Below are 26,121 nucleotides of genomic sequence, written 5' to 3'. Positions count from 1 at the left end.
AAATTATATGTTGGACAGACAAAAAACACTCTGGAACAACGTCTGAAGCAGCATCTATATTACATTGGTCGTACAGATAAAACCAACCAACTGTATGTGCATTTTCGGAGGCATGGCCAGGACAACTTGATTATTTCAGGTCTTGAGTCTAGGGTGGAGTGGTCCGGAGCCCAAAGATGGGCTACGGAAAGACACTGGATCCAAAAATTAAAAACTATGCTGCCCAGCGGCTTGAACGAGGTATAAATTAAAAAATCCTCTATTTTGTGAGCAAGAAGAGGGGAAGATACAACCTGTGTGCCCGTGTTCTCTGTCCACCTTTCGGGGTGGGCAGAAACTTTTTTCCCCACACCTAACCCTAAAATGGCGACGGTGGATGAGATGGCTGGATTTCGAGAGATGACAAAAGAATTGTTCAACCTGCTGAGGGCCCACCACCATTGGGGGCTGATTAACCAGGCAGTGAGAGGAGGGGATACACCGAGGATGATGAGGAGGATCCAGGGGTACCTGGCAGGGGTTATCACCCCCGCAGGCCCGACCCCCGCCACGTCGGTCCTGGTCAACTCCAACGCGGAAAATTGGCTCCAGGTCAACCTGCAGATTTTGGAGGTCCACTATGAGGAAACCATCAGGACCTCGAAGACGGCCTTGGCTCGGTTCCAGGCCTGTGACTATCAGCAGGCCTTCGAGGTGGCGGTGAGATGGCTGAGGCGGAGGTTCCCGCGCACCCTGGCAACCACCATCGAAGGGGCCAGGAGGGACCTGGCAGAGATCGGGATGGTGTTCCCCGGGGGGGAGGGGCGGGGTGACCAAGCGGGGGGAGGAGTCAGACGGGGAGCCTGGGGAAAAGGAAGGGGGGTTCGGAAGTTGGGGGGGAGAGGCCAGGGAAGGGGAGACGGGGGGTGGAGCCGGGGAGGGGGCGGTCCGGAAGGGCCGGGATGAAGAAGGAGGGGCCAGGGGGGTACAGGGGGAGGGGGGGCGGGGGGTGGGGGAGGTAGGGGTAAGTTTGGGGGGGGCCGGAAGAGGAAAGGGAAAAGGCCCACCAGGATACGGGTGGAAGAACTCCCCTTGGCGGAACAATGGGGGAAGGGGGGCCCGCCACCGGGGGCCAGACCGCCCCCTTCACCAGCCCCGTCACCATCCCCGGTGGCCAAGGGGAGGCCATTCTTCGGGCTGACACCCAGGAAACGGAGCGGGACCTCACTTGACCAGCTGGTCCCGTGGTACAGGTTTAAAAACCGTTCCTACCACCTAACCCAGATGCCCCTCCCAAAAGTAGGACAAGGTTGGGTCTCAGGGCCTTTATTGCATAAACTTAACCCTTTCCTTAACCCTAATCTCAACCCTTTCAACCTTCCTTCTTCCCTCCCGGTCGCTCCTCTGGCTCTCAGATGGAGGTCCTGGCAGGGACGCAGAGGCGCCTAGAAAGGCGGGGGAGGGTGCCTGGATGTACACACACCACCCCTCCCTATCTCTGTTTTAGAATCCGGCTCTCATCTCCTCTACCCATCACAGACTGGACTCCTTCACTCTTTCATTCACCACATCGAGTCAAAGTACATGCGGTGGGTTTTGATACTGACACACCTTCAAGGGGATCCTGAAGGCCCAATTGTTGCGGTTCAAGAGGATTTGTTCCCGAACGGAGGACAGGGAGGTGGCTACCCGGACCCTATTTGGGGCCCTTAGACAAAGGGGATATTCCCGGGCCCTGATGAGAGCGGCGAGGAAGGAGGTGTACGGGACACGAGTAGGGCGACCACTGCAACCTCCCCAGAGGTAAGACCAGGCAGATTATCCACTTGATAACAACCTATTCCTCTTCTTCAACACAGGCTGTGAGGAAGGCCAGGGAGAACCTGGCGACTGGAGTGGGGGGGACTTTTATGGAGAGGACCATGGAGATGGTGGGGGCCTACAGGAGAAACCCTAACCTGAGGGATGCACTGGTGGGGGCAAGACTGCCACAAGGGGCAGATGATCAACCCATGGGTGGAGGAAAATTATGAAAAAAGAAAAAATTGTGGTGATAAATGTTGAAAAAAAACAAACAAAAAACAGAAGGTCTCAGGATGATGAAAATAAAGAACTGGCAGACAAATCAAAGCATCTGACTGTGTCTTTTCAAGGGAGTACATGAAATGGAAAGGGGAGGCTGAACTAAAAAAAAAATGAATATAAAAGCAGTGAAAAATACAAAAATAAAGGAATATGGAGAAGGGACATATCTACCAATTCAGGGCAACAAGAATAGAGAGTGACAATGGAACATAGGGCGAGATTCATAGTAAGGGGAATAAAAAATGAATATAAATAACCATAAAATAAATACAATAAATAAAATTAAATAAATGAATAAAATATAAAATAGAATAAAAATAAAGTAAATAAAAATAATGGAAATATATTAAATAACAAATAAAATAAATGGAATAAATAAAATAAAATAAATGGAATGAAGAAAGAACAGGAATAGTAAGAAGATAACATAGATGGATCAGAATTTAATCAATCAAGTAAATTAATTATTCAATCAAATAATTATATTAAATTAAAAGAATAGGAATGAGAGAAAGGAGGGATAAATAGATTGAGGGAATACTTTGGTGACTCCCGGGGCGGGCAGAGGGGAGCATCGGGTAGGGAGACAGACGCCGATCAAGGCGGGGGAGGGTGTTGGATGTAAACACATCACCCCTCTTCATCTCTGTGGGAAAATTGTGGGGGTAAATGATGGTAAGGGGGATAAAAAATATATAAAAGATAAAAAATAAATAAAATAGAAATAAAATGATAAAAAAAGACAAATTAATAACATAACAAAATAATTAAATAAATGGAATGAAGAAAGAACAGGAATAGTTGAAAAAAGAAAATAACAGAGGGATCAGAATTTAATTAATCAAGTAAAACTAATTAATCAATCTAATAATTATATTAAAAGAAGAGGAATGAGAGACAGGAGGGATAAATGGATTGAGGGAATACGTTGGTTCCTCCCTTCCGGTGACTCCCGGGGCGGGCAGAGGGGAGCATCGGGTAGGGAGACAGAGGCGCCGATCAAGGCGGGGGAGGGTGTTGGATGTAAACACATCACCCCTCTTCATCTCTGTGGGAAAATGGTGGGGTAAATGGGAGTAAGGACTCTCCTCCTTTTTCCATTTTTCCTTTAATCATCCCAACCCTGTTGACTCCACACAACTACACTAAGAAAGTTGTACATCAATGATGGTCCTGTGTACCATCATTGGTACACAGGACCATAAATCACCTGTTGAGCCAAGGCCGGAGGATGAGGAGGATTGTGTGCCCGTGCTCTCTGCTCACCTATATGGTGAGCAGAAAACCCTAACCCCCCACTAGAGGGCCACGTCCCCACCCAAACCCAACTCCCCTAACCTAACTGCCTGTGCCTTTACTGTACTCGCTGCATGAAATGTTGTTGATGGGGTGACCATCGCTCTTCGGCCCAGCCACCATTTTGTCCCCCAGTCCCTGTTCCTTTTCCCTAAAGTCAACCTCACTGGAGGGGAGGAAATTTAGGAACAGTTCTAGAATGCACACGGTCACGGAAACTCGCGATTTGCCTGATGAAAGAGTAATATCTCTGAAACCTTGCAGCAGAGGCTTATCAATTGTTTACACAATATTAGGACAAGAACAGTCTGATATTTAAGCGTGCTTATGAAAAATGTGTGCTTGTGGAACATCATAGGATACGTCGGTGGGAGAATGGACGGACAATCTAGGATTAAAGGCAAAAAAATGGAGAGTGGTGGTGGATCATTAGCGACTCAGAGTTTATGGACAGTGCCTATTTTTCTGACAAAATGAAATTTCATGGCGTCAGAAGAACCAACCCCCATAATCTAACCCTAACCCTGTGGAACAACTTCCATAGTTCTAGAAGATTGTCTCTTTACATCGATAGTGGTCAACACTCCTTTATCTGGCTCTGCATATGTTTGCACCCTAACTAGCAGAAGTGACAAACTGCTCACGTCTGGTCTGATGAAAATGAGGTTAGGTTTTTTTTTTCTTCAGGAAATGGGGAGGGTGCAGCAGTTGTAGTATGAGAGACGGCTGGTTTGAAGAAACCACGTGATTCATCATACTTCCTCTAACAGTCAGGCCTCGACTGTGTCTTGACTTCTTTGATCGATGACACACAGAGATGGCGGGTACAAGGTAAGATCACACTAAATGATCTTCTGACTTATTGTGTAGGTTTTGTCGTCCTGGGTTGGCGTTAGTGTTGTCATTTTTCTGCACGTTTCTCCAGATAAATTGGGTCAACTGTGGGCCTAAACTCACTCGTGATATGGTTAAAATACAGAAAGCTTGAACTTTACTTGATGGTTGATGTTTACAATTTCCACTTGTGCATTTTTTAAGACATTTTTAGAAGTAAAGTTGAACATACATCCCCAGGGTAACAACAACCTTATATTATGTTCACATAATGCGAGATGACAATAAGTCTCCATGCTTCCGTATTGAGGATATCACTTTGTTTCCTGTTACTGAAGCTTTGCTTATCATAGCATTACTTCAAGACGGTTTTAGATACAATATGTGATGACAGCAGCGTCACTGTGGTTTTATCTCTCAGTCAGTTACTAAAACCTCTTACACCACAGAACTGAGACATTGTGACATCACAGTGATGCTTCAAATGTTAGGAAATTCTGATGGTTGTTTTCATTTCAGACTAGAGTTTAAAGTTGACATCAGTGGGACAAACTGCTGCTTTTACTCCTGTTTGACAAAACTTTTTCATCTCTGCTGCACTCATCTTTATTTTCAAACTCTGATTCGTCTGAACGGAACCTGTCACTCAAATTACTCTTCATTTTTATTTATTTTTTCTGAGATAGCTAAGAAGCGTACAGTCTTTTCTAAATCAACTTCTGTCTTCACAGGACATGACTTAGTTAGGTTTACGAATCAAAAAAGCTTTAGGAAAAGAGCCTGTTAGGGGTAAAGTAACTAGGTCACGTCACTCCCTTAATTTCCAAAGCTATAACACGAATAAATCAACGTTGACTTCTCATATGGGCCACAAAAAGCTGTCCTTTGAGTGAAAGACCGTTTTTTGTTTGTTTATACTTGCAGATTCATGAATACATACAAATTGATTTATTAAGATATCTACAAATTACAGCCATTTTGTAGCTATAGCTACAAACGCTGTAAGAGAACAGCCTTGAAGGCTACATCATTCAGGTATGTAACATGGAATAAGATCCATCTCATTTAATACAAATAATCCTTGCACATGTTTCTATAACATCCAGACTCCACTGCTATTAATTTATCTGGAGCAGACCCAAGAAAACAACAAGAAGCCTTGATTTACTCAAAAACACAGCAACTGGAGTTGTAACTATAAGACGTTTGGTGATCTAATATCTATGTCTTTATATATGATGTCTTTTACAACCTGTAACACAAACCAGAGCTGCTTTCAAAATCCTTATTCTGACAAAAAACATCTCTAGTTATCTTTTTCTACACAGTCCATAAAGTCCATTTTATTTGTATAGTCTAATATCAAGGCAAGGCGAGTTTATTTGTATCGCACATTTCAACAACAAGGCAATTCAAAGTGCTTCACATAAAACCATTAAAAACATCAAAACATAAGGCAAAAGAAAAGGAGATTAAAATCAGGGAAAATATTTGAAGAAAATTCAAGAATATATATATATATATATATATATACACACACACACACACAATGTTAGAGCATTTTACATGGTAACAACAGCAACAGTAAAATCAATTCCAATATTAAAAATAGAAATTACATTATAACAGTAAAAAGACAATTACATTTATTATTACAACAATGAATGTGTGTGTGGGGGGGGGGGGGTCAGAGCTTAAAAGTAGATTTAAATCTGTGGTTTTCAGAGCAGTTTTTAAAGAGAGTGAAGGTGAATGTCTTAGGTGTTGAGTGAGATAATCACTAACAATGGGGGTGACTGGGGCAGAAGGGTGAAGAAGTTGTTGTCCCCTGATCTGAGAAGTTCGGTACACAAGGTCAGAAAGATAGGTCTTCTGATGAGGATACATTTTAACTTGATTCTTTGCTGAATGTGGAACCAGTGGAGGTTTGATGGGCTGGTGTGATCTCTGTATGGGGTTTAGGTTTAGTGGGTGAGCAGATGGGCAGCTAAGGTTGGGATGTTTTGTAATTTGTCAAGGATTTTGGTCGATGTGCCGTACAGGAAACATATCTGAAGAAGAGATGTTGTTAAACAGAAGCAAAATTTTCCAAAAAATGATGAAACTCATCAAATGTGTCAGGGAAAAGAGAAGGAGAGTGACAATTTAGGACATAGAGGATTGGACCCAAACACAGACAAAGCAGGCAGATAGGATCAGTACAGATCTATTAAAGGTTTGTATTGGTTTATATAATAGGTAGAAAGGCATAACCATACTTTATTACTTTGGAGCTCAGGTCCTTTGATATTTGTGGTCTCTGACAGAAGGACAAATGTTGTGTAACCACAGTTAAGCAATCACAGCTGCAAACAGGAACCCAAACAGGAAAAAGTTGTGTCTTCTCTGGATCTAACTTCAACTAAATGTTCACCCACATAACAGAAATATAGAAATATAGATTGGACCAACTGGGCTGGATTTAACCCTTGAGAGTCAGCCCGCCACCGCAGGAAGGTATTGCAGAGACATTCTGGTGTATCAGAACCGGCCTTTCATCACCGCAGCAGAGTTTTAGAATACATTTTCTCAGATACTCTTCCCACAGACCAGATGCTGCTCCTTCACTTTAGTCAGTAAAAGTGAAAACTTTGACCGTCCACGGCCCTCAGAGAAAGATCTCAGAGAACATAACGAAGTTAAGTTGTGAAGACACCAAATGATTAACTGAGGTCTTTCTTTACAACACACACATAACCTCCTCTCTTTCTTTTCAACAAATGTCCTTACCAGATCAAGCCATAACACTTGAAGCTATAAACAGGAACTGAATCTAGGTGGTGGAAAATTATTTTTAGTAGGACTAAATTACACTGTACAAGTCTTCAAATTATACAATAACCTCACTGAATTTATTCAACAGACCAATCCAAAAGGAGTAAGCTTGTTTCCTGAGCTTGTGAGATTACAAATAGACGAGTGGGGCCACATTGACATCTAGTGACCATTGGTGGTAAGGCCCCGATATTCTTAATATCAAAAAATTCAGAATAATAGTTTGATCAAAAGTGATAATAACTTTAAGTTTAACATTTCGGTCAGTTACATGGAGAAACATAATTTGCCATTGTATTACTACTTCATAGTGGGGGAAGTATGCGATTTACAGAGATTATTCAACAAGAGAAGAGCTTCAAATGTTTGGTTGAAATAATTCTGGATTCTACGAACAATCGAATGGACGAGACGTTAAAGGACTTGCAAGATGTCAAAACGAGCATTCAATACACCCAGAAGGAAATGGATGACCTGAAATCAGCCAACGCAAATCAGCTGACCACGTGCGATAGTAAGCAACAGGATACGTTGAGGGAAAACATCCAGGCCATCAACAAGAACATGGAGTATTCAGAGGGCCAGTCCAGGAGAAATAACCTGGTTATTGATGGGATGGTAGAAACTGAAAGCGAAGGATGGGCTGAGGTGGAGGATAAGGTACGGAGAATACTCTAAATAAATCTACAGCTTGGGAGCAACCGTGAGTTGGAGCTGGAGCGCGCACATCGAACAGGAAGGCCGGGTGCAGACGGCAACAGACCACGGCCGGTAGCTGTCAAGTTACATTACATTACAGTCATTTAGCAGATGCTTTTATCCAAAGCGAATTACAATAAGTGTATTCAACATCAGTTTTCCAGAGAACTCCAGAGAACTACTAGTCAGAAGTCATAAGTGCATCTCCTTTTTTCAAACAAGCATCTAAGAGCATAAACCAGAGCAAACGTACAGTGCAGAAACAAACAAATGCAATAAGTGCCACAAACTAATACAATAAGTGCAACAAACTAGTATGAATACAATAAATGCTAAGTAAGTGCTAAGTGGAAGACTCAGGGTAGGCCTCCTTGAAGAGGTAAGTTTTCAGCCTGCGCCGAAAGATGGGAAGTTCCTTCGATACAAGAACAAAGTAGCTGCTCGTCAGACCGCTAGACACCGAAAAGGAACGAACATTTTTATCAATGAGGACTTTACGGAGGCTGTCCGCCAGAAGAGGAGGGATCTCATGCCAGCCATGAGGGCACATTGAATATCTCCGGCACGATAGACTGATTCCACATCCTCCTACAAGACAACAACGCAGTGAGAATACCACCAATCTTGTGAATGAGTTGGGTCGTTAAGCCCTACTCTTGCCATCTAACTTTTTACAGCTTGGTGTTATTTTTACTATGGGCTCAACAACCCAGGCAAAGGCCTGCTGATAGCTGATGTAAACATTTGTAGCTTAAGAAATAAGATCTATGAATTAAGTTGTATGATGCAACCAAACAATATCCATATACTGGCAATATCTGAGACACATTTAGATCCCTCATTTGAAAATACAGAACTAGCGGTTGATGGATATACACTGTTCAGGAAAGACCGGAATGGATATGGGGGAGGCGTGGCTTTTTATGTCCAGAATAACATTCCAGTAAAAGTATGAGGTGATTTAATGATGTGTGACATTGTGGTTACAGGTTCACCTACCACAAACTAAATCTATACTTGTGGGTTGCTGCTAAAGGCCGCCTAGTGCGGATATGTCATGCTTAGACTCAATTTGTGAAATGTTGGATAAATCTAGTGACGAAATCCGTGAAGTGTTTTTGTTGGTAAATTAAACATTGATTGGTTATCTACCTGTCCGTTAAAGAAGAAGCTTCTTGCAGTAGCCAGTGCTTGTAACCTAACATAAACTATTACACTACCAACAAGAATGGGCTAAGATCACTTCTTCACAAATACCCTTGAAAACTGCTCTAAAGCAGCATCAGTTGTTCTTTGTTTCAGCGATCACAGTTTAATAGCACTTCAAAGGAAAACTAAAGTCCCTAAAGCAGCCATACAAAAGCTCATACAAGCCCTTCCAAGAAGAATCTCTTATGGATGATGTAAAAAATGCAAACTGGTCAATAGTGTGTCAACAGGAGGACCCAGATTTGGCACTCAGTATATTCATGAAACTATTTATTGAAATTGCTGATAAACATGCACCATTGAAAAAAACAACTGTAAAGGCAAAATGTGCCCCATGGGTCAGTAGAGATTTAAAAACACTTATGGTGCAACGACTGAAACATCTGGCTAACTGTCTGATAGGAAAATGTACTGTAAATTAAGAAAATAGGGAACTAAATTGAAAAGAGGGAAAAAGAGAGTATTACCAGAGTAAAATGAATGACTCAAAGAACTATGGAAAATGATGAATGATATAATAGGTAGGTCATCATATCAAGCAATGCCTAACATGATAAATAATAGTACTTTCCTAACCAAACCAGTAGAGATTGCCAATTACTTCATGAGTAAAGTTGATCATCTCAGAAAGAACTTGACACCCACTGATGGCTCCTCCTCATGCACACTAATTGAGAATTATATGATGAAGGATAACTGCCGCCAATTTGATTTTGTGCAGGTTACTTCCCCTGAGAATGTTGTTGTCTCTGCCAACTGATGAACTGGCTGGTATAGACCATCTAGAATATCAGGGGGATTCAATTACAATTCCGAAAGGTCCAGATTGAGAAAATCTCCTCGTGCAAAGATCCGGAACATTACAATATCTAACTTGCGCTATTTAGTGCAATATATATATATATATTCAAGAAGCCTAGTAGTAACAACGTCTCTGTGTAGTCAACAACTGTCAAATCAAATAAAGAAAGTACACATCAATTATATTTTTAAATATAATATATAATTACGTTTTCAAATGTAACTGGATGGATTATAAATAATACATAGAAATACAAAAATAAATGTTCTTCTCTCATTTCAAGTAAAATAAGGGATCCATCTAAAAATAAAATACACAAATGAATTTTTGAAAAACTTGCATCTTCAAAGAAATTGCTTGATTTTTGAAAAAGTTAATGAAAAGGAAAGTGTGGCTGGAGTGAACTTTTTTCTTCTCTTTTGTTGAATCCATTTCACATCATAACAGTCTCAGTGAACTTTATAATAAACATCTATACATGTCTCAACATCATATATATATATATATATATATACATATATATATACATATATATATATACACATACATATATATACATACATACATACATATATATATACATATACATACATACATATATATATACATATACATATATATATACATACATACATATATATACATACATACATATACACATACATAAATAATATATATATGATACATAAATGAAAGCTGAGTAGGCACTAGAGGGTGAAAGCTGTTGGTGTCGGACTAAGAGTGAGAGGCTGTGGATATGTGCTGGAAGAAGTGTGAGGCTATGCAGACTTGGTACATAACTACTAAAATATTCCCAGAAGAAAATACTTTTAAATCACATTCTTGACAGCATTGATTTGATAAAGACCAGTGGCATTTTGTGAACACACTGAGTGAGAAATGGATCGACAGCAACACTACATGAAAAGTCGCATTGACTAATAAAAACCCTCTTTTGTCCCTCCACAGAATCACAAACCTCCAGAGTGCTGCGAAGCAGCCTCCGCTGATTCAGCCTCCACAACGCAGCGCAGCACCGCAGGAAGCTGTGCAGATGCGCCTAAAGAGCTCCCAGAGCTCCGGAGACCGCCTCAGTCAGTCTAAGTCCATGGTGCTGCAGGAGTCCGACCTACCTAAAAAGCCTGTAAGTAGACCACATAGAACCTCCATCCTACAGTGGTGCAGTTCAGTTTTTAACTTGTTCTTTTCTGTTTCTAGATCTCTCGGCATCGCAGGAATCAGTCTCAGCACAACGTCTCAGTTGCAGGAGGAGCATTTGCTGTTTTTGAACCATTGGTATGTCCTAAAAAGGATTTGTATGGCAGAGGTTGAAGGTGAATAAAGTCAGAATTCTGAAATGAAAGTTACTAATCTGACTTTAATCTCAGATAATAGATTTTTCACATGTAGCCCTCATCCTTTAACGTAGATTTGTATCAAACCCATTTCAGACATTAGTTCTACGTGTTTCCAATAGAAATAAACTCTTCTTTCAGAAGTTTTTCAGAATGAAGATGAGAATTGATTTAAGAACATTTGGATGCATATTTTAAATTCATTTAAAAATTGTTCTCACTCCCAAAGCGTGGAATACCGCAGCTTGTTCGGTGCTCTTCTTCGTATAGTATATTTTCACAGCACAGTAATTAACTTGGAATCACACAAATCCTGCAAACAGATGCACTGTCCCATCACAGATTAAATATAAACTCTCCCTGCTTCTACTTCACCCAAATCCTCTGCCACATCTGTTCTGTATTTAATTAGTTTTTGGTTTCTGAATGAAGTGAACATCTGAATAATTAAAAACACCCCATGGCATCACTATTTTTTATTTATGTTCAAATAATGTGCGTGTGTTCAGGTGGAGCTGAAAGGTGAACATCTGAATGTGGCTAAAATCTCAGAGAGCGGTAAGAAGCAAAGGAAGAACTGGACCTTCATGTGGAGCGTACTGACCTCAGACCAGCTGCTGTTTTATAAAGAGAGACAACAAGAAACTAGTCTGGTATGAAAATACTGCTGTATTTTGTCTTTATCTTTACTTTGTCTCTGTTTAACGAACTGAAACCACACAAGGCAGGACCAAAGTACTCATTCTGCTTTGTGTCACTGCTTGTTCCACACTGAGCATGACAAAAGAAAAAAAGTAGAGAATTGTCTGAGGAGGTCTGACAGATCGTAGCCAAGCATGGACGATTTCAAAGCTACCTTAAAGTCCATCTCCAGAGACCTCGATGTTCCTTTGTACACCGTGCACAATGTCACGAAGAAGGTTAAGGCCCATGGTAATGTAGCCAACCTCGCAAGAGAAAAGTTGACCAAAGATTGCAGTCAAGGGTTGTACGAATGGTGAAAGGACCTGGGACAACTGAAAAACAGATTCAAGCTGACATTCAGACAGAAGGAACTATCGTCTAAACTCACACCATCCGTCGCCAACTCAATGAAAGGAGGTGCTGTGGTAGGACACCAAGGATGACACCACAGCTGAGAGAGATAAGAAAGCCCAGCGGGAGTTTGTCCCAACACAATTACAAACCAATATCTTCCTGGGAGAATGTTCAGTCAACAGATGAGAAAAATAATGTGGTTTTTGGTACACTGCATAAACTCTTTGTTTGCAGAAAAAAAGAACCTACAGTCAAACGTGGAGAAGGCTCACTGATTTTGGGGTTCCCTTGAATATGTGCATGGAATCATGAAATCTTGAATTACCAAAGTATTTTGGAGCGCAAGGTTGTACTCAGTGTCACAAAGCTGCGTCTCCTTCAAAAGTCATTGTTCCTCCAGCAGGACAGTGTCCCAAAAAACACATCTAACAGCACCCAGGATTGGTTGAAAAGTAAACTCTGGACTGCCAGCAATGAGTCCAGATCTGAATCCAATTGAACACGTGGAAAGATCTGAAAACAGCAGCCTTCAAATCTGAGAAAACTAGAGCAGTTTGCAAATGAGGAGTGGGCCAAACCACACGTAGAGAGGTGTAGGAATCTCATTGAAGTCTTTAGGAAGCACTTGACAGCAATTATCATACATTTGACGGGTGACCTCACGTCCATCCTCTCTGTGTTCAGAAACCAGGAAGTAAGACAGATGTGATTCAGCTGAGTGGAGCTCTTATTGAGTGGACAACAGAGAAGTCGAGCAGGAAAAACGTTTTTCAGGTAACAAACCAACACGGTAACACTTCACATTGTCATACACAAATACATATATTTCTGCGCTGAAGCTGCTTTTTGTGGATCAGTCCTATTTCTCTCCATGACATGCTGGATTCACAGAAACAATTCATTTTTTCTTATATTTGAACTATAGAAAAAAAAAAAAGTTTGACTTTCTTCTTTATTTGTATCTCTATAAGCCACAATGGCCTTTGATTAAACATTTTATATACATCACTTTTGACCAAAACAATTTAATGAAGCCTCTGGATGATTAACATTTTTAATCTGGACAAAACCAGTTTAGAGATGTAAATTTATGATTTTCTCACTGACTGGGAGAAACTGAATACAATTATTTTCATTCCTATTTTCAGTTTGTTAATTAAAATGTATATACATATAGTTGACTGTTACAAACACCTTCTTCCCTTTGGGGAAGAAAAAAAATGGTCCCCAACTTAAGTCACTATTCTCATCTGTTCCAGATCACAACAAACACAGGAAGTGAGTACCTCCTCCAGACTGACAGCTACTCCACCGCCAGTAAATGGTACGACGCTATCAGGAAGGCCGTCGACTCTTCTGTAAGAACTCACTACTTAAACTAGCTATTATTTAGGATATAATTCAGTGTCTTGATTGTTTTTTGGATTAATCGTTTTCAAAATGTCCATCCCAGTTTCTCAGTTCCTTCAAATGTCTTGTTTTCTACGACCAACAGTCCAAACCCCAAAGATATTCAGTTTTCTGTTATATATGATCTCACAGAAATACATGAAATGACCACCACCTCTTGACAGTACATTACGTGATGGTCGCACATGTGTTAAAATTACGTGTGGGCACCATTGAAAGAATTCCAATGAAAAGTTAATTCGGATCCTTTTTCATGGTGCTATGCTCTAAGCTGGTAACGTGGTATAAACAGTTAGAAGGATGATGGTGGATGGTGGATGGGTCAAACACTTTCAACCAGGAGACCGCATTTTGCAGCCAGCATGCTTTTCTGGCTATTCTGACCCACAATCCTTTGCACAGCAAATATATGAACAATCAGTTTTCAGACACCATTCACCAAGATTCATATTTACTAAGACAGCAGACCCCAAATGTACAACAACTCACGAGAAGCTGTGCGAGAGCTGCGACAGAGAGTCCACAAAGTGAGATGTGCCTCTGCTGCCTGAACAGGGTTAGGGTTAGCATGTCGAAACACAGAATCAGAGACAGTCAGAAGAGCACCTCCAGGAAGTTTGAACTGCTTGAACTGTAATATAATTATGAAGGTACATACGCTGTTGAATACTGAGTTCTTGTAGTTATTGAACTTTCAGGTTTACAAACATGATATAGCTGCATGGGTATGCAGACAAATCCCTTTGCTTCAAACCTTGTTCAAAGAATATGACCGTATATTACAAACTACATGCAAGTGTAATATTAATTTCATACAACTTTAAATGCTAGATAAATCTGACTAATAGGGAAACATGCAAAATATTAGAGCTACGATTAGCAGAGGGACCGAGGGATTCAGGAGCTATGGAGGAGAGAAAATGACGTTTTTTGGGAGTTCATCTATGTTTTTGTTTTGCCCAGCAAAACACCTTTGTTTTTGTATATGTTCCGGTTTGCAATTCAGAATTGTTCAAGTGTTCAATTGAGGGAACACAGGGAAAATCAGTCACTGCAAGTGTAATGATGGATTGTTAAGGATTTAAGCTAATTTCTATAAATGTTTATGGTTTGGGTAATCCCTTGATCATGACAAGGGAATGAGAAGCTGAAAAAATGTGGATATAAAATACCTACTAGAGCTCACATACATATAGCCACAAACGAGGGGTAGCAACTTTGATATCAAACTTTGAAAATGTTAAAGAAGTGAAAGACAAAGAACACGGTATGCTGTCACTGGTGAATAGCTGTGCCTCACCCATAGTGATACTATTGCAATGTAAGCAGAAGGAGTTTGTATATGTGCTACTTAATACTGTGAAGAAATTACTTTTCTTGATGTATAGAGGACTTTTCATCCTCTAAAAAGACATTATACCCAATATCACACTATTTCAGAATCAACCATTTTTAATGCAAAAGGAGATTACTATATGGCAACAGAATTGGCTTAGCTCATGTATCAGAGCAATATACCTAACATGTCAAGTGAAATGGAAGTGTTTTATAAATGTTTGTTACACCTTAAGGAGACATGTGCTGTGTTTTGGTGAGACAACAAAATGTAAACCACAGACCATCTTGCGATGGGATCACACCAAATGCAAAACCACTTTAGTAATTCTCGCTACAGTAGGTCTCTCTACGGATTTTCACTTCAGAGTGAAGACTTATTTATAAATCTTCAACTAAGAGATTAAACAAATAAAAAAGGAAGACCCACAAAAAAAAGAATTCAGTAGTAGAAGTTATTGTCAACCTTTTAACCCCTAGGCCTATTTTTAGTCCTCTGTTCGAAAATTGTAACCCATACTAAAAAGACTATAATTCTGTAACTACAAGGTCTATTTTAAAAATTGTGATGGTTGAATAACACTAGGAATTGTGAGTTTATTTGATGAGATGAGTAAATAGTGTATATGTTACTGGTTAATAGTAGCTGAAGACAGAACACAGCAAACAGGGAAAATTCCCAGGTTCGCTGTTCAGCTGTTCCATTGTACTTTTATATACTATATAACTATATATTTCACTTTATTTCACTTTGTTTATCACTCATATTGTACAATCTGTCATAACAGAGCTGTTTGGCATCATTTTGGCCCATTTTGACCTCTCATATGCAATTTCCTCGTCTGTCTGTGTCTCTGCGCATCTTATGAAGGCAAATCACTGTCAAAATCCGAGAGCGCAAATGAGATCCATGCGCCCGCGTATTTTCGGTTTATCCAAAGACGAGCATTGTAACCAATTAGATGTAGAGATACAATGGAGACTGGGTCCGCCCACTTACTGTCAAAAAGAAAAACTACTTGCGAGCGAGCAGTGTTAAGCTTCTCGAGCGACTTTTGCTCGCGGAGTGATATAAAAGCGCTCGTCAAAGTAAAATACGCGCGCGGCTGTTTGATTTTCGTGCACGCATGGATCTCATTTGCGCTCTCGGATTTTGACAGTGATTTGCCTTCATAGCATCTTGTCATGTGACATCTCGTTAGAACCGGGTGGTTAATTCAAACACACCCATGTGTTCCATGAAGTGATTGACAGAATATTCAATAGGAATAAGATAACGACAGCAGCCAACAAACAGCTCACAGGCTAAATGGGCAGGAGCTCTGGTTCTGGGGGTTGATATACAGTTCTAATGATGCACTGATGAAGTTCAGGTGTGGGTGCTCCAGGCCTTGAAAGGGGGCGCGGCAGACCTGAAACAGAGAGACACCTCTCTTCCAAAAAGAGGCCAGAGGAAAGTCAGTGGAATAGGCTACAACTACATTTTATGTAGAACTGAAGTGGAAAAAGGAATTGAACATCAAAAGCTCAAAAGAGCAAAATCATCACGTCTGTAGCACTACAGACATCCACAAATTCACATGAATGGAGACAATTTAATTGGAAAATGTTATTCTTTTTCTTCATTACGCTTAGTATAAAAAGCAAACAACTTCAAAGGCAACAAACATGCTGAAGGGCAATGTGGCCAAACAGATAAAAATCTTGCATATATTTTCTGCAGTTGGCCAAAAGTAGAACCATTCTGAGTGAATTTAGTATTGAACAAAGTTTTACAATATATAATCTACGAGGAGGGTTCCATTTTAAACCTGGTCAATATAACAGGAAGTGGTTAGAGAAAGCATTGTAAAAAAAAAGTGTGAAATAAGATGAGTTTTTCCGGAAAATGGGAACAATGAATTAGATCTAGAACAATGTACATTATTGGATAACATTTTGAATATAACCAAATAATATACTGTATCACTAGTTGTAACCTCTATCCTCTTCTATCTCTTTGCAGATGAAAGTTTTGATGTTCTATTTCTGTTTTACTTTTGTATGTAAATATGCAATAAACACTAGTAAGTGAAAAAACGTTTATCTGAGACATTGGTTAGTTAAATGTTTTTCAGAATGAGCAACCATGATGTTCTTTATATCCTTGGTGAAATGACAGCCTTCCTGGGATTCGTTGTAACTCTTTCTTTTCAGACTAAACTTCCTCCGCGGAGATCAAACAGCACAGAGTACCTGCCCAGACACGGCTCCCTACCTGGATATGGCTCCGCCTCCCCCAACGCCAAGCAACGCAACCCAGTCCACAGACGCTCCATCAGTGAGTAACTCACCCAAACCCATTGTTACTATAGATAATATCTGAGAGGACAGCTGGTTGTAGTCTTATTTTGAATTGGATATGATCACTCTGAGTGAAAGACACAAAGGCAAGTATCACCCGACTGCAGATTCTGCAGAGCTTTATGACAACTTTCATGTTTTGGTTCACTTCCACCACTTTCACAGCCTTGTTTTCGGCCGCAGATGGCAGCTATTTTCAAAATAAAAAGGCCCAGAACCCCACTGTACACTACCAGCTCAGCAGCAGACACACACACAATTGGAGACTATCTGGTGAACATAGTGAAGCATTTGGCAGCTAAAGAGAATGGCTATCAGAGAAGATGGCTGTTGTGTTTCTCTGAACTTGTGGCTGGTTTACAATCTAACAGTATTCTGAAGAATCTTGCCTAGAACTCAAAATCCCAGGTGCTGACTAAACAGCAGTGTCTAACCAACACTCTACAGCAAATTTGAGGCCATACTTAGTATCTTGTGGAGGTTTCTAGCTCTATCCCGCTGATCTTTGGGCCTAGTAGGCCTTGAAAGCTGAGCACAACACCATGCCACCCAAAGCTTCTAACAATGCCACCGAGGAATTTGTCACCATTTGTTGGACCAGCAAAAATCTTCTACAGACCAATGCTTGAAAAACAAGCATTGCTCTTTTAGCGATCTCCAGTGTTTCTGGTGGAAAGATTGTTATTGTTGGTGCTCTTTGTTGCCAACCTGACTCTGCCATAAAAGATGGAAATGAAAGTCTGTTCAGTTCTTTTGACCTGACAAACAATGGTGATAAACTGTTTCATTTGAGGAGATTTCAATACAAACATTTGAATAAATAGATTATATACTCTTCTTATATACTTTTCTAAATATGCTTTACTCTAATTACTATTCTCATAGACCTTTCAAAAGCCTTTGATACAATTAACTATTATATTTCTATTGGAAAAGTTGCATCAATATGTTTTTCATGATACTATCTGAGTCAGTGGGGGTCCCGGACTTTGATTAACCCAACAGCAGATGGGAAGAAACTGTATTTGTGGCTTAAGGTCTTGGTCCTGATGGGCCGGTGCCTCATGCCAGATGGAAGAGGCTCGAACAGTTTATGTAAGTTTATGTAAGCAGAAGGACTCCACAGCGTCAACGGGGGAGTCACACAGGGTGATAGGGGGACGAAATCCACAACCATCTCCACTGTCTTTAGAGCGTTGAGGTCTTAAGTTGTTCAGACCGCACTAGGTCACCAGATGGTCAGTCTCCCACCTGTAGGCGGACTCATCCCCACCAGAGATGAGTCCGATGAGGGTGGTGTCACTTCAGGAGCTTGACAGACTATGTGACCGGAGGTGCAGCTGTTGGTGTACAGGGAGAAGAGCAGAGGGGAAAGAAAGCAAAGAACACAGCCTTGAGGGGAACCGGTGCTGTTGGTCCCGACTGGACCGCCAATAGGACACTGGGGGCAGATGTCGGCTGTACTGATGACAGGACACAAGGAGCAGGCCATGGTCATCGGGCAGCGGAGACTCTGGGTTGATGGTCAGTTTGGGGGATCGACGTCACCCTGACCACACCTCCTTCTTGGGAAGGACAGGAGGTATATAGGCTGGTGGCTAGCTGACAGGAAGCTAAGAGACCCCCCCAGGTCCAGACGGGTTGCCAAGAAATGGGTTAGGGGCTGGAGAATTGCAGGCTAGTCTAGTGGGCTGGAGCCTAGTAGGCTGGAGGCTAGTAAACATGGAGGATTGGGTGGCTTGCAAGAACTGATTTAGACTCACAAACACCACCCAAGTGGGGAACAAAGTCACTCACCCAAGGCCTCTCCTTAAACCACTGCTGCTGAGCGAGGAGCTGAGTCTGCTGACGTGTTTTGGAGGCTGTGAGTCTTGTCACAATCAGATCAAACTCACAAGCCTTCTTGGGAAAATGGTGTTGCTCTGCTGGGTCCATAATTGGTGGGTTTGTACTGTCACAGTCTGGAGTAGCAGGGGATGGACCCAAATACCAAAAAATGCAATGATTTAATTTGAAAAATGCTTACAAGCTAGAGTCCAACAGAATGGCAGGAAACAGAACGCAAGGACACAGGCAAACTGGTACAGAACTTCAAACATTAATAAAGACAAACAGACAAAAGACAATTCTACAAATACACAAGAAACTAATCAGACAACAAGACAGGTCAGGAATAAGGGCAGACTGAAAGCTGATTGATGGGAGAAACAAAGGTAACAGGCAGACGAGACTAATACAGCCGTGGCTCATGGGGTAGAAAGGGTCATCCGGTATCCGCAAGTTTGGCGGTTTGATCCTTGGCTACTACGTGTCCTGTGCCAAAGTGTCCCTGAGCAAGACACTAAACCCCCAACCACTCCCTGGGCATTTCTCAGGAGCAGCCCACTGCTCCCTACATAGGGATGGGTCAAATGCAGAGAACTAATTTATTACAATTATTTGTTATTCCAGTGGTGTTTATATATTTTTTAAATTGTGCAAATACACTTAAATTGAGACAATTTCCTTGGTAGTTGGTAGAGACCAAAAACCGAGCTAAAAGAGAGAATATTTGTCTTACATTCATCAGATGGACACAAACTTCTAATGAATGATCATGTTGCTCTGTAACTGCTGGATGTTGACTATTGAAAACAAATGACAAAGAATCTCAGGTATTTCAGGTTTAGTGTGTATGTTCTTTTTTGCAGATATGTTCAGCAGCTCCAAGCTGAAACACAGCACCTCCGACAGCGCCGACAAGAACGGAGTGAAGAACAGACTGAAGAAGTTCATCACCAGACGTCCGTCCATGAAGACTCTGAAGGAAAAAGGCCTCATCAAAGGTTTCTGCTTTTTCTTTACACATTAAACCTCAAACATATGAGTGCCCTTACATATAGCTTTTAGGGTGTTACAATCCTCCTGTTACAACCCTGTAGGAGTTAGGGAAACAACTAAACTGTTTATAATTATTGTTTAACATTACCAATTAGTCATTACAACTTCTGTAACCTTAAAGATTATTATGCAACATGACCGATTAATCATTTAAGATGTAACATTAAATTAATCATAAAAGCTTTTTTATCATTAGTCATTTAACTATATTTTACATTAACAATTAGTCATTAACCTTCTGTAACCTCTAATAATCAAATGAGGTAGCGTGGGAGAAGAATTCACTATGGGTTATTGAAGGCGCAAAACATCGTGAAGTATGGTTTAGACAGCACCTATAAAGCTAAGAGTTTGGTCGATTAGTCATTAAAACCTCTATAACATCAACAACTAGTCATTAGACATGTTGCAGTAATAACTAGAGATTACCTCACAATGGGATTACACCAGCCACGATGCCAAATCAGGCCAGGGGCGTAAAGTGAGGAAGGGGCCAACGGCAACCCCCTAACTAAGACCTCATCCATCTTTAAACTCGGCCTTCATTTCAATCTCAACTAGACACCTGCAAAGTTTCATGACCACACACACACACACACACACACACACACACACACACACACTGATTGGAGGAGCCAGGTATGGCCTGAGTCATTTGTACACCATTTTTTGTCACTTCCGGTAGTTGAGTCACGTGGTGTTGGGGATAACAATGGGAATATATGCTGCTCCGTAGTTTAGTTGGATGAATGGAAGGCGACGGGGTGAGAGAGGGAGCCTTATTTTTTGTTGACTGCTATTTACACGCTATACACTATTTTTTTCACTACTATTATCACTACTTGACGCTGTTGATCACCATTGTACAACAAGGAGAAGGCGGGTTTGAACACAAAGTTTGTTTGTTGTTTACAAATAAAAAGACAAACTCAGCCACTGGATCCGCAAATCATTTACAACCAGCGTGTCCGCAGGTTGTTCCCCCCTACTTAGCCTCTCGGTGACTCATTTTAAGTTGCCGATAGTCACCTACACTGATCAATGTTAATGTTCTAATGTTTGTCTCAGATCGAGTTTTCGGCTGCCATCTGTTGACTCTCTGTGAACGTGAAGGAACCACGGTGCCAAGGTTTGTTCAGATCTGTCTGGATGCTGTTGACAAGCGAGGTAGGTTCACTAACAGAGAGAGGGGGAGGGGAGGGACAGTAGAGACACAGTAGAGACAGTAGAGACACAGTAGAGACAGTAGAGGCAGTGGAGACACAGTAGAGACAGTAGAGACACAGTAGAGACAGTAGAGACACAGTAGAGACAGTAGAGGCAGTGGAGACACAGTAGAGACACAGTAGAGACACAGTAGAGACAGTAGAGGCAGTGGAGACACAGTAGAGACACAGTAGAGACAGTAGAGGCAGTGGAGACACAGTAGAGACACAGTAGAGACAGTAGAGGCAGTGGAGACACAGTAGAGACAGTAGAGACACAGTAGAGACAGTAGAGACACAGTAGAGACAGTAGAGGCAGTGGAGACACAGTAGAGACACAGTAGAGACGCAGTAGAGACAGTAGAGGCAGTGGAGACACAGTAGAGGGATATGACATACAACAAAGGTCCTAAAGTCGAATTTGAATGTGCTGTAACCCTAAACCACTCGGCTATCAAGGCACTGTCTCTGTTTTTTCATCCCCAGCTTGTTCCCATGTTGAATTAAATGTTTTTGATGTTACAATAAAAACCTGTCTTCACAATGTCTAATAATTATTAGCTGAGAGCTATAAATTAATTGTATCACAGTCCTGCAACAGAAATGAAGTTTATTGATTTCTATAACAAAACCTTTTTTGGAAGATTACCAACCTGAGCTTTAACTTTCTCACATTGAATAATTTAAAACCATAACAATAACTTATGGAGACAAAGACAAAAGGAATCCAGTGATTAACAATCAGAAACACCACGTATTAAGATATTTTATGTCCAAATGACAGAGCTTTCTTTTTACATTTACTGATTACTGATTGAAGTCGGTTTGTTTCTTGTTAATAATATGTATATTATTTATTTGTGCTTTCAGGTCTAGATGCTGACGGGATCTACAGAGTTAGTGGAAATCTGGCAACAATCCAGAAACTTCGCTTTATTGTCGATCAGGGTCAGTTCAATAAAAACATATCGTTTCTCTTTGACTGTCATCTACAACCTATATTACATTTGACTTATTTACAACAAGAAATATGTAACAGAAAAACAATTGCACCAGGATTATGCATATTCAACATAATGATGATTTCCTCATGAATATGTCCGTCAAACGTTTGTCCCACATTGGACACATAAAATACATCCTGATGAAGGATTGTCTTGTTTGTCTCTCACAGTTCATGAATGTGCTTCAGTAAAGATGGGGAATTATTATAGAAGTCAAGCATGTGTTTACCTTTTCAACATTTAGCCAAAAACAAAAGCCTTTTCCTCGTGGCGTGAAGCACAGCTACTACCTGTTTATGACACAAATGTTTGATTTTCAACCTTTACACGATCAGCTTCATTTTTCTGCATTGAACATGTTTTTACTGCTTCAGATATCTTCCAACAAAATATACAAAATGAATAATTTATTGAATTTATTTAATCTTGAAAACAACAATGATGAAAATTCTGTGATAAACATACGTGAAGTTCTGATGAACTGACTGTTGTTAGTTAAATTAATACGACAATATTTAGTGGTCAGAGTTTTGGAAAGTCACATGATGTGAAAAAAGAGCCAAAGTAAATGTAGAATACTGTCGATCAAACATGAAATGATTAACTGACCCTTATTATTATTCTGGTCTCTCCCTAGAGGAGGACCTAGACCTGGACCAAAGTCAGTGGGAGGACATCCATGTCGTCACCGGGGCCCTCAAGATGTTTTTCCGGGAGCTGCCCGAGCCACTTTTCCCCTTCAGGTTCTTCCAGCTGTTTGTGGAGGCTGTCAGTAAGTCAAACTAACAAAAGATCAAAATAAAAAATCTAAACTTCATGTCTGTCTTTATTAGACATCCCATCCTATTTGGGATTATTTATAGCCAGATCTATTGGATTTGTCTGTTATCGATCCTCCTGAAATTTCAAGAAAAAAACATCAATTTGTAGCCTTCTGTTACCCAAAAGTTATTTTCCTTAAGAAATAATAATAACTCCAAAATACTGTATGCATGTTAAATATATCAAACTACAGTAAAATACATTTATTAAACTATTGCTCCTGTTTTTTTCTCTTACAGAGATTAAAGAATCCAAACTCAAAGTTCAGGCTGTGAAGAAACTGATCCAGGAACTGCCCAAACCCAACAAGGACACCATGACGTTGCTCTTCAGCCACCTGCACAAGTAAGCCTACGTCCACCTGAACCACACCTGAAGACTTATTAAGAACCATTTGAAAACAGTCACATTCAGTAGAAATTAAAAAATGAATAAACTTACATGTATGAGTCAATCTTTTATCCAAGGACTATTTTTAAGGCATAGCTATATGTTGCTTCTGTGTAGTTCTTTGTATTTTCAGTTAGCGGAACCGATGACCCATCCACTGGAGAGTCAGTGAAACACATCTCCTCTTATGTTATGAGGCATTCATATCTTTAACTTTACTTCTACTTATTCAAAGAGCGCTGACATAATAAACAGGAAGGATTTTTTTTTTTGTCTAAACAGAAGTATTTTGCCATATGAAAACCCAAACTATCTTGGCAGGCCTAGTGTCATTTAAAATGTAAACCCATGTTTCCCTTTAGTTACTGTTACATCTGTTGTTTTTCAGAGTTCTAGACTTTTCCAGGAAGAACCTGATGTCAACTCAGGGCATCGGCATCGTGTTTGGCCCAACACTGATGTGGCCTGAGCTGGACGCAGGAAACATGGCAGTCAACATGGTCTATCAGAACCAAATTGTGGAGTTCATCCTCATTGAGAGCCAAGAAATCTTCAACCTGGACAGGAAGTAAAGTGTCCTGAAGTGGACCTGATCATCTAATGGACTCACATTCAAACATCAAAGCTGGAAATAACCACATTTCTTCTGAAATATTATTGTTTTAACAGAAAACAGAGGCAGCGCCTGGTTTTGACTTGACTGTAAACAATAAATGGATGATTTGTGATGAGAACAAAGTTTGAAGGACATACTTTAATGAACACAAACATCAATAATATTTTTTTTGTTTGAAAATTGATGAAAATATATTCTGGCCCTGTGTGCCAGTGCACCCTGTATTAAAAACCTTTGTGATTCTCAGTTAGTCTCTCTTTCGGTGAAGCTAAAGGGATCTGGAGAGAAACTTCCTGCAACAAATGTGCTGTATGAATGCTGGGAATACACACAAAGTAAAGGCAAAGGGTTTGGTTGGACAATCAGTACAATAGCCAAAGAATACGGTTTATATGGGTTAGAGTATGGTCCCAATGTTATGTGGGGAAGTGTTCCTCCCTGGATACTACCAGCTCACAATGTGGATTTAACACTCATAGAACAGAGGAAAAAATGGATGAAAAGAAACTTGTATGACATTGGACATCAGACTAAAGTATACATCAACAATAATTATTATAACTATCTGTAAATTTATACAGATGGATCTAAAGACAACGGGAATGAACGTGTAGGATCAGGGGTATTCATACCAAAATTTAGTGTGACAATAAGCAAACGAATTAATGACAGACTGTTTTTACAGCTGAAGTTATTGCAATAATCTTGGGACTGCAATGAGTAGAAGTGGTCAGGCCTGAGAGAGTGGTCATCTGTTCAGATTCTGCTGCAACTTTAAAGTCCAAACAAACAATAAGAGGATTTAGTGATGGAAATATCTATAATATAACATAAAGTTGAGACTTCAAAGACTGGGAATAAATGTGCAATTTTGCTGGGTTCCTGCTCTTGTTTGCCTCAGTCTCTGAGCCGGGCTGCGACACAAAAGATTGAAATGTTGACACCACTGAACAAATCTCATGACGTGTAACAGAGTATTTTACGTTCAACGCTAGTTAACAAATCTGACGTGTAAAAAAATAAATAATATATAAATATATTTTGTGTCACAGTCCGGCTCAGAGACTGAGGCAAACAAGCTGGCTGATAAGAAAAGCACGTTTATTTTCTTACAAACATAATTTAGACAATACAAAAGGTTGGGATCAGTTATCAGTCCGGAGGTGCATGTATGGATGTGTGTAGCAGTGAATAAAATATAACAACTGAAAGAACAGTGTAAATGCTTGTGGCTGACAGGATCTCCTCTCCCCAAAGAGCGAGACTGCCAAATGAAGATGGTCTTTAAAGGCAGACCACTCTGGCTCAGGTGTGGCTCATTCAGCTGACGACCCTCCAATCAGCACCTGCAACAGATAATCAAACACAACCGCAGCACCTAGTGTATGGGAGGAGGAGGGTCGCGACAACTTCATGAGATTTGTTCACTAGTGTCAACAGTTAAATATTATGTTACAAGTCTTGTGATTTGTTCACTAGTGTCAACAGTTAAATATTATGTTACACATCATGAGATTTGTTCACTAGTGTCAACAGTTAAATATTATGTTACACATCATGAGATTTGTTCACTAGTGTCAACATTTAAATATTATGTTGCACGTCATGAGATTTGTTCACTAGTGTCAACATTTAAATATTATGTTGCAAGTCATGAGATTTGTTCACTAGTGTCAACATTTAAATATTATGTTGCACGTCATGAGATTTGTTCACTAGTGTCAACATTTAATTATGTTACACGTCATGAGATTTGTTCACTAGTGTCAACATTTAAATATGTTGCACGTCATGAGATTTGTTCACTAGTGTCAACATTTAATTATGTTACACGTCATGAGATTTGTTCACTAGTGTCAACATTTAAATATTATGTTGCACGTCATGAGATTTGTTCACTAGTGTCAACATTTAAATATTATGTTACACGTCATGAGATTTGTTCACTAGTGTCAACAGTTAAATATTATGTTACACGTCATGAGATTTGTTCACTAGTGTCAAC

At 40.3% G+C, this 26,121-nt stretch overlaps 1 protein-coding gene across 2 annotated transcripts; it reads left to right on the top strand.

Annotated features, from left to right (window-relative positions):
* The first annotated feature begins 4,128 nt into the window (after positions 1-4,128).
* On the top strand, positions 4,129-24,362 carry arhgap15 (Rho GTPase activating protein 15). Of its 2 annotated transcripts, none has more exons than XM_079170775.1 (13): positions 4,129-4,191; positions 10,688-10,862; positions 10,937-11,014; positions 11,583-11,726; positions 12,796-12,885; positions 13,371-13,469; positions 17,053-17,176; positions 19,890-20,024; positions 21,148-21,246; positions 22,155-22,232; positions 22,926-23,060; positions 23,350-23,455; positions 23,889-24,362. In XM_079170775.1, exons 1-13 carry the CDS (start codon positions 4,178-4,180, stop codon positions 24,070-24,072), a joined length of 1,461 nt encoding a protein of 486 aa, XP_079026901.1. In that variant the 5' UTR covers positions 4,129-4,177; the 3' UTR covers positions 24,073-24,362. The 2 variants fall into 2 exon arrangements, with proteins under 2 accessions (XP_079026901.1, XP_079026902.1); XM_079170776.1 differs by lacking the exon at positions 4,129-4,191 and adding an exon at positions 7,102-7,186.
* Positions 24,363-26,121: the final 1,759 nt, after the last annotated feature.

Source organism: Pholis gunnellus, assembly GCF_910591455.1.
Source record: "Pholis gunnellus genome assembly, chromosome: 12".
NCBI lineage: Eukaryota > Metazoa > Chordata > Actinopteri > Perciformes > Pholidae > Pholis > Pholis gunnellus.
The sequence above is the reverse complement of the archived record's forward strand: the minus strand, read 5'-3'. Positions and strand labels throughout refer to the sequence as shown.

Excerpts from the sequence above, each read along its gene's own strand:
- arhgap15 (XM_079170775.1), top strand. Across the intron at positions 17,177-19,889 it reads AGTCCACAGACGCTCCATCA|ATATGTTCAGCAGCTCCAAG; the intron begins GTGAGTAACTCA and ends TCTTTTTTGCAG. Across the intron at positions 23,456-23,888 it reads CTCTTCAGCCACCTGCACAA|AGTTCTAGACTTTTCCAGGA; the intron begins GTAAGCCTACGT and ends GTTGTTTTTCAG.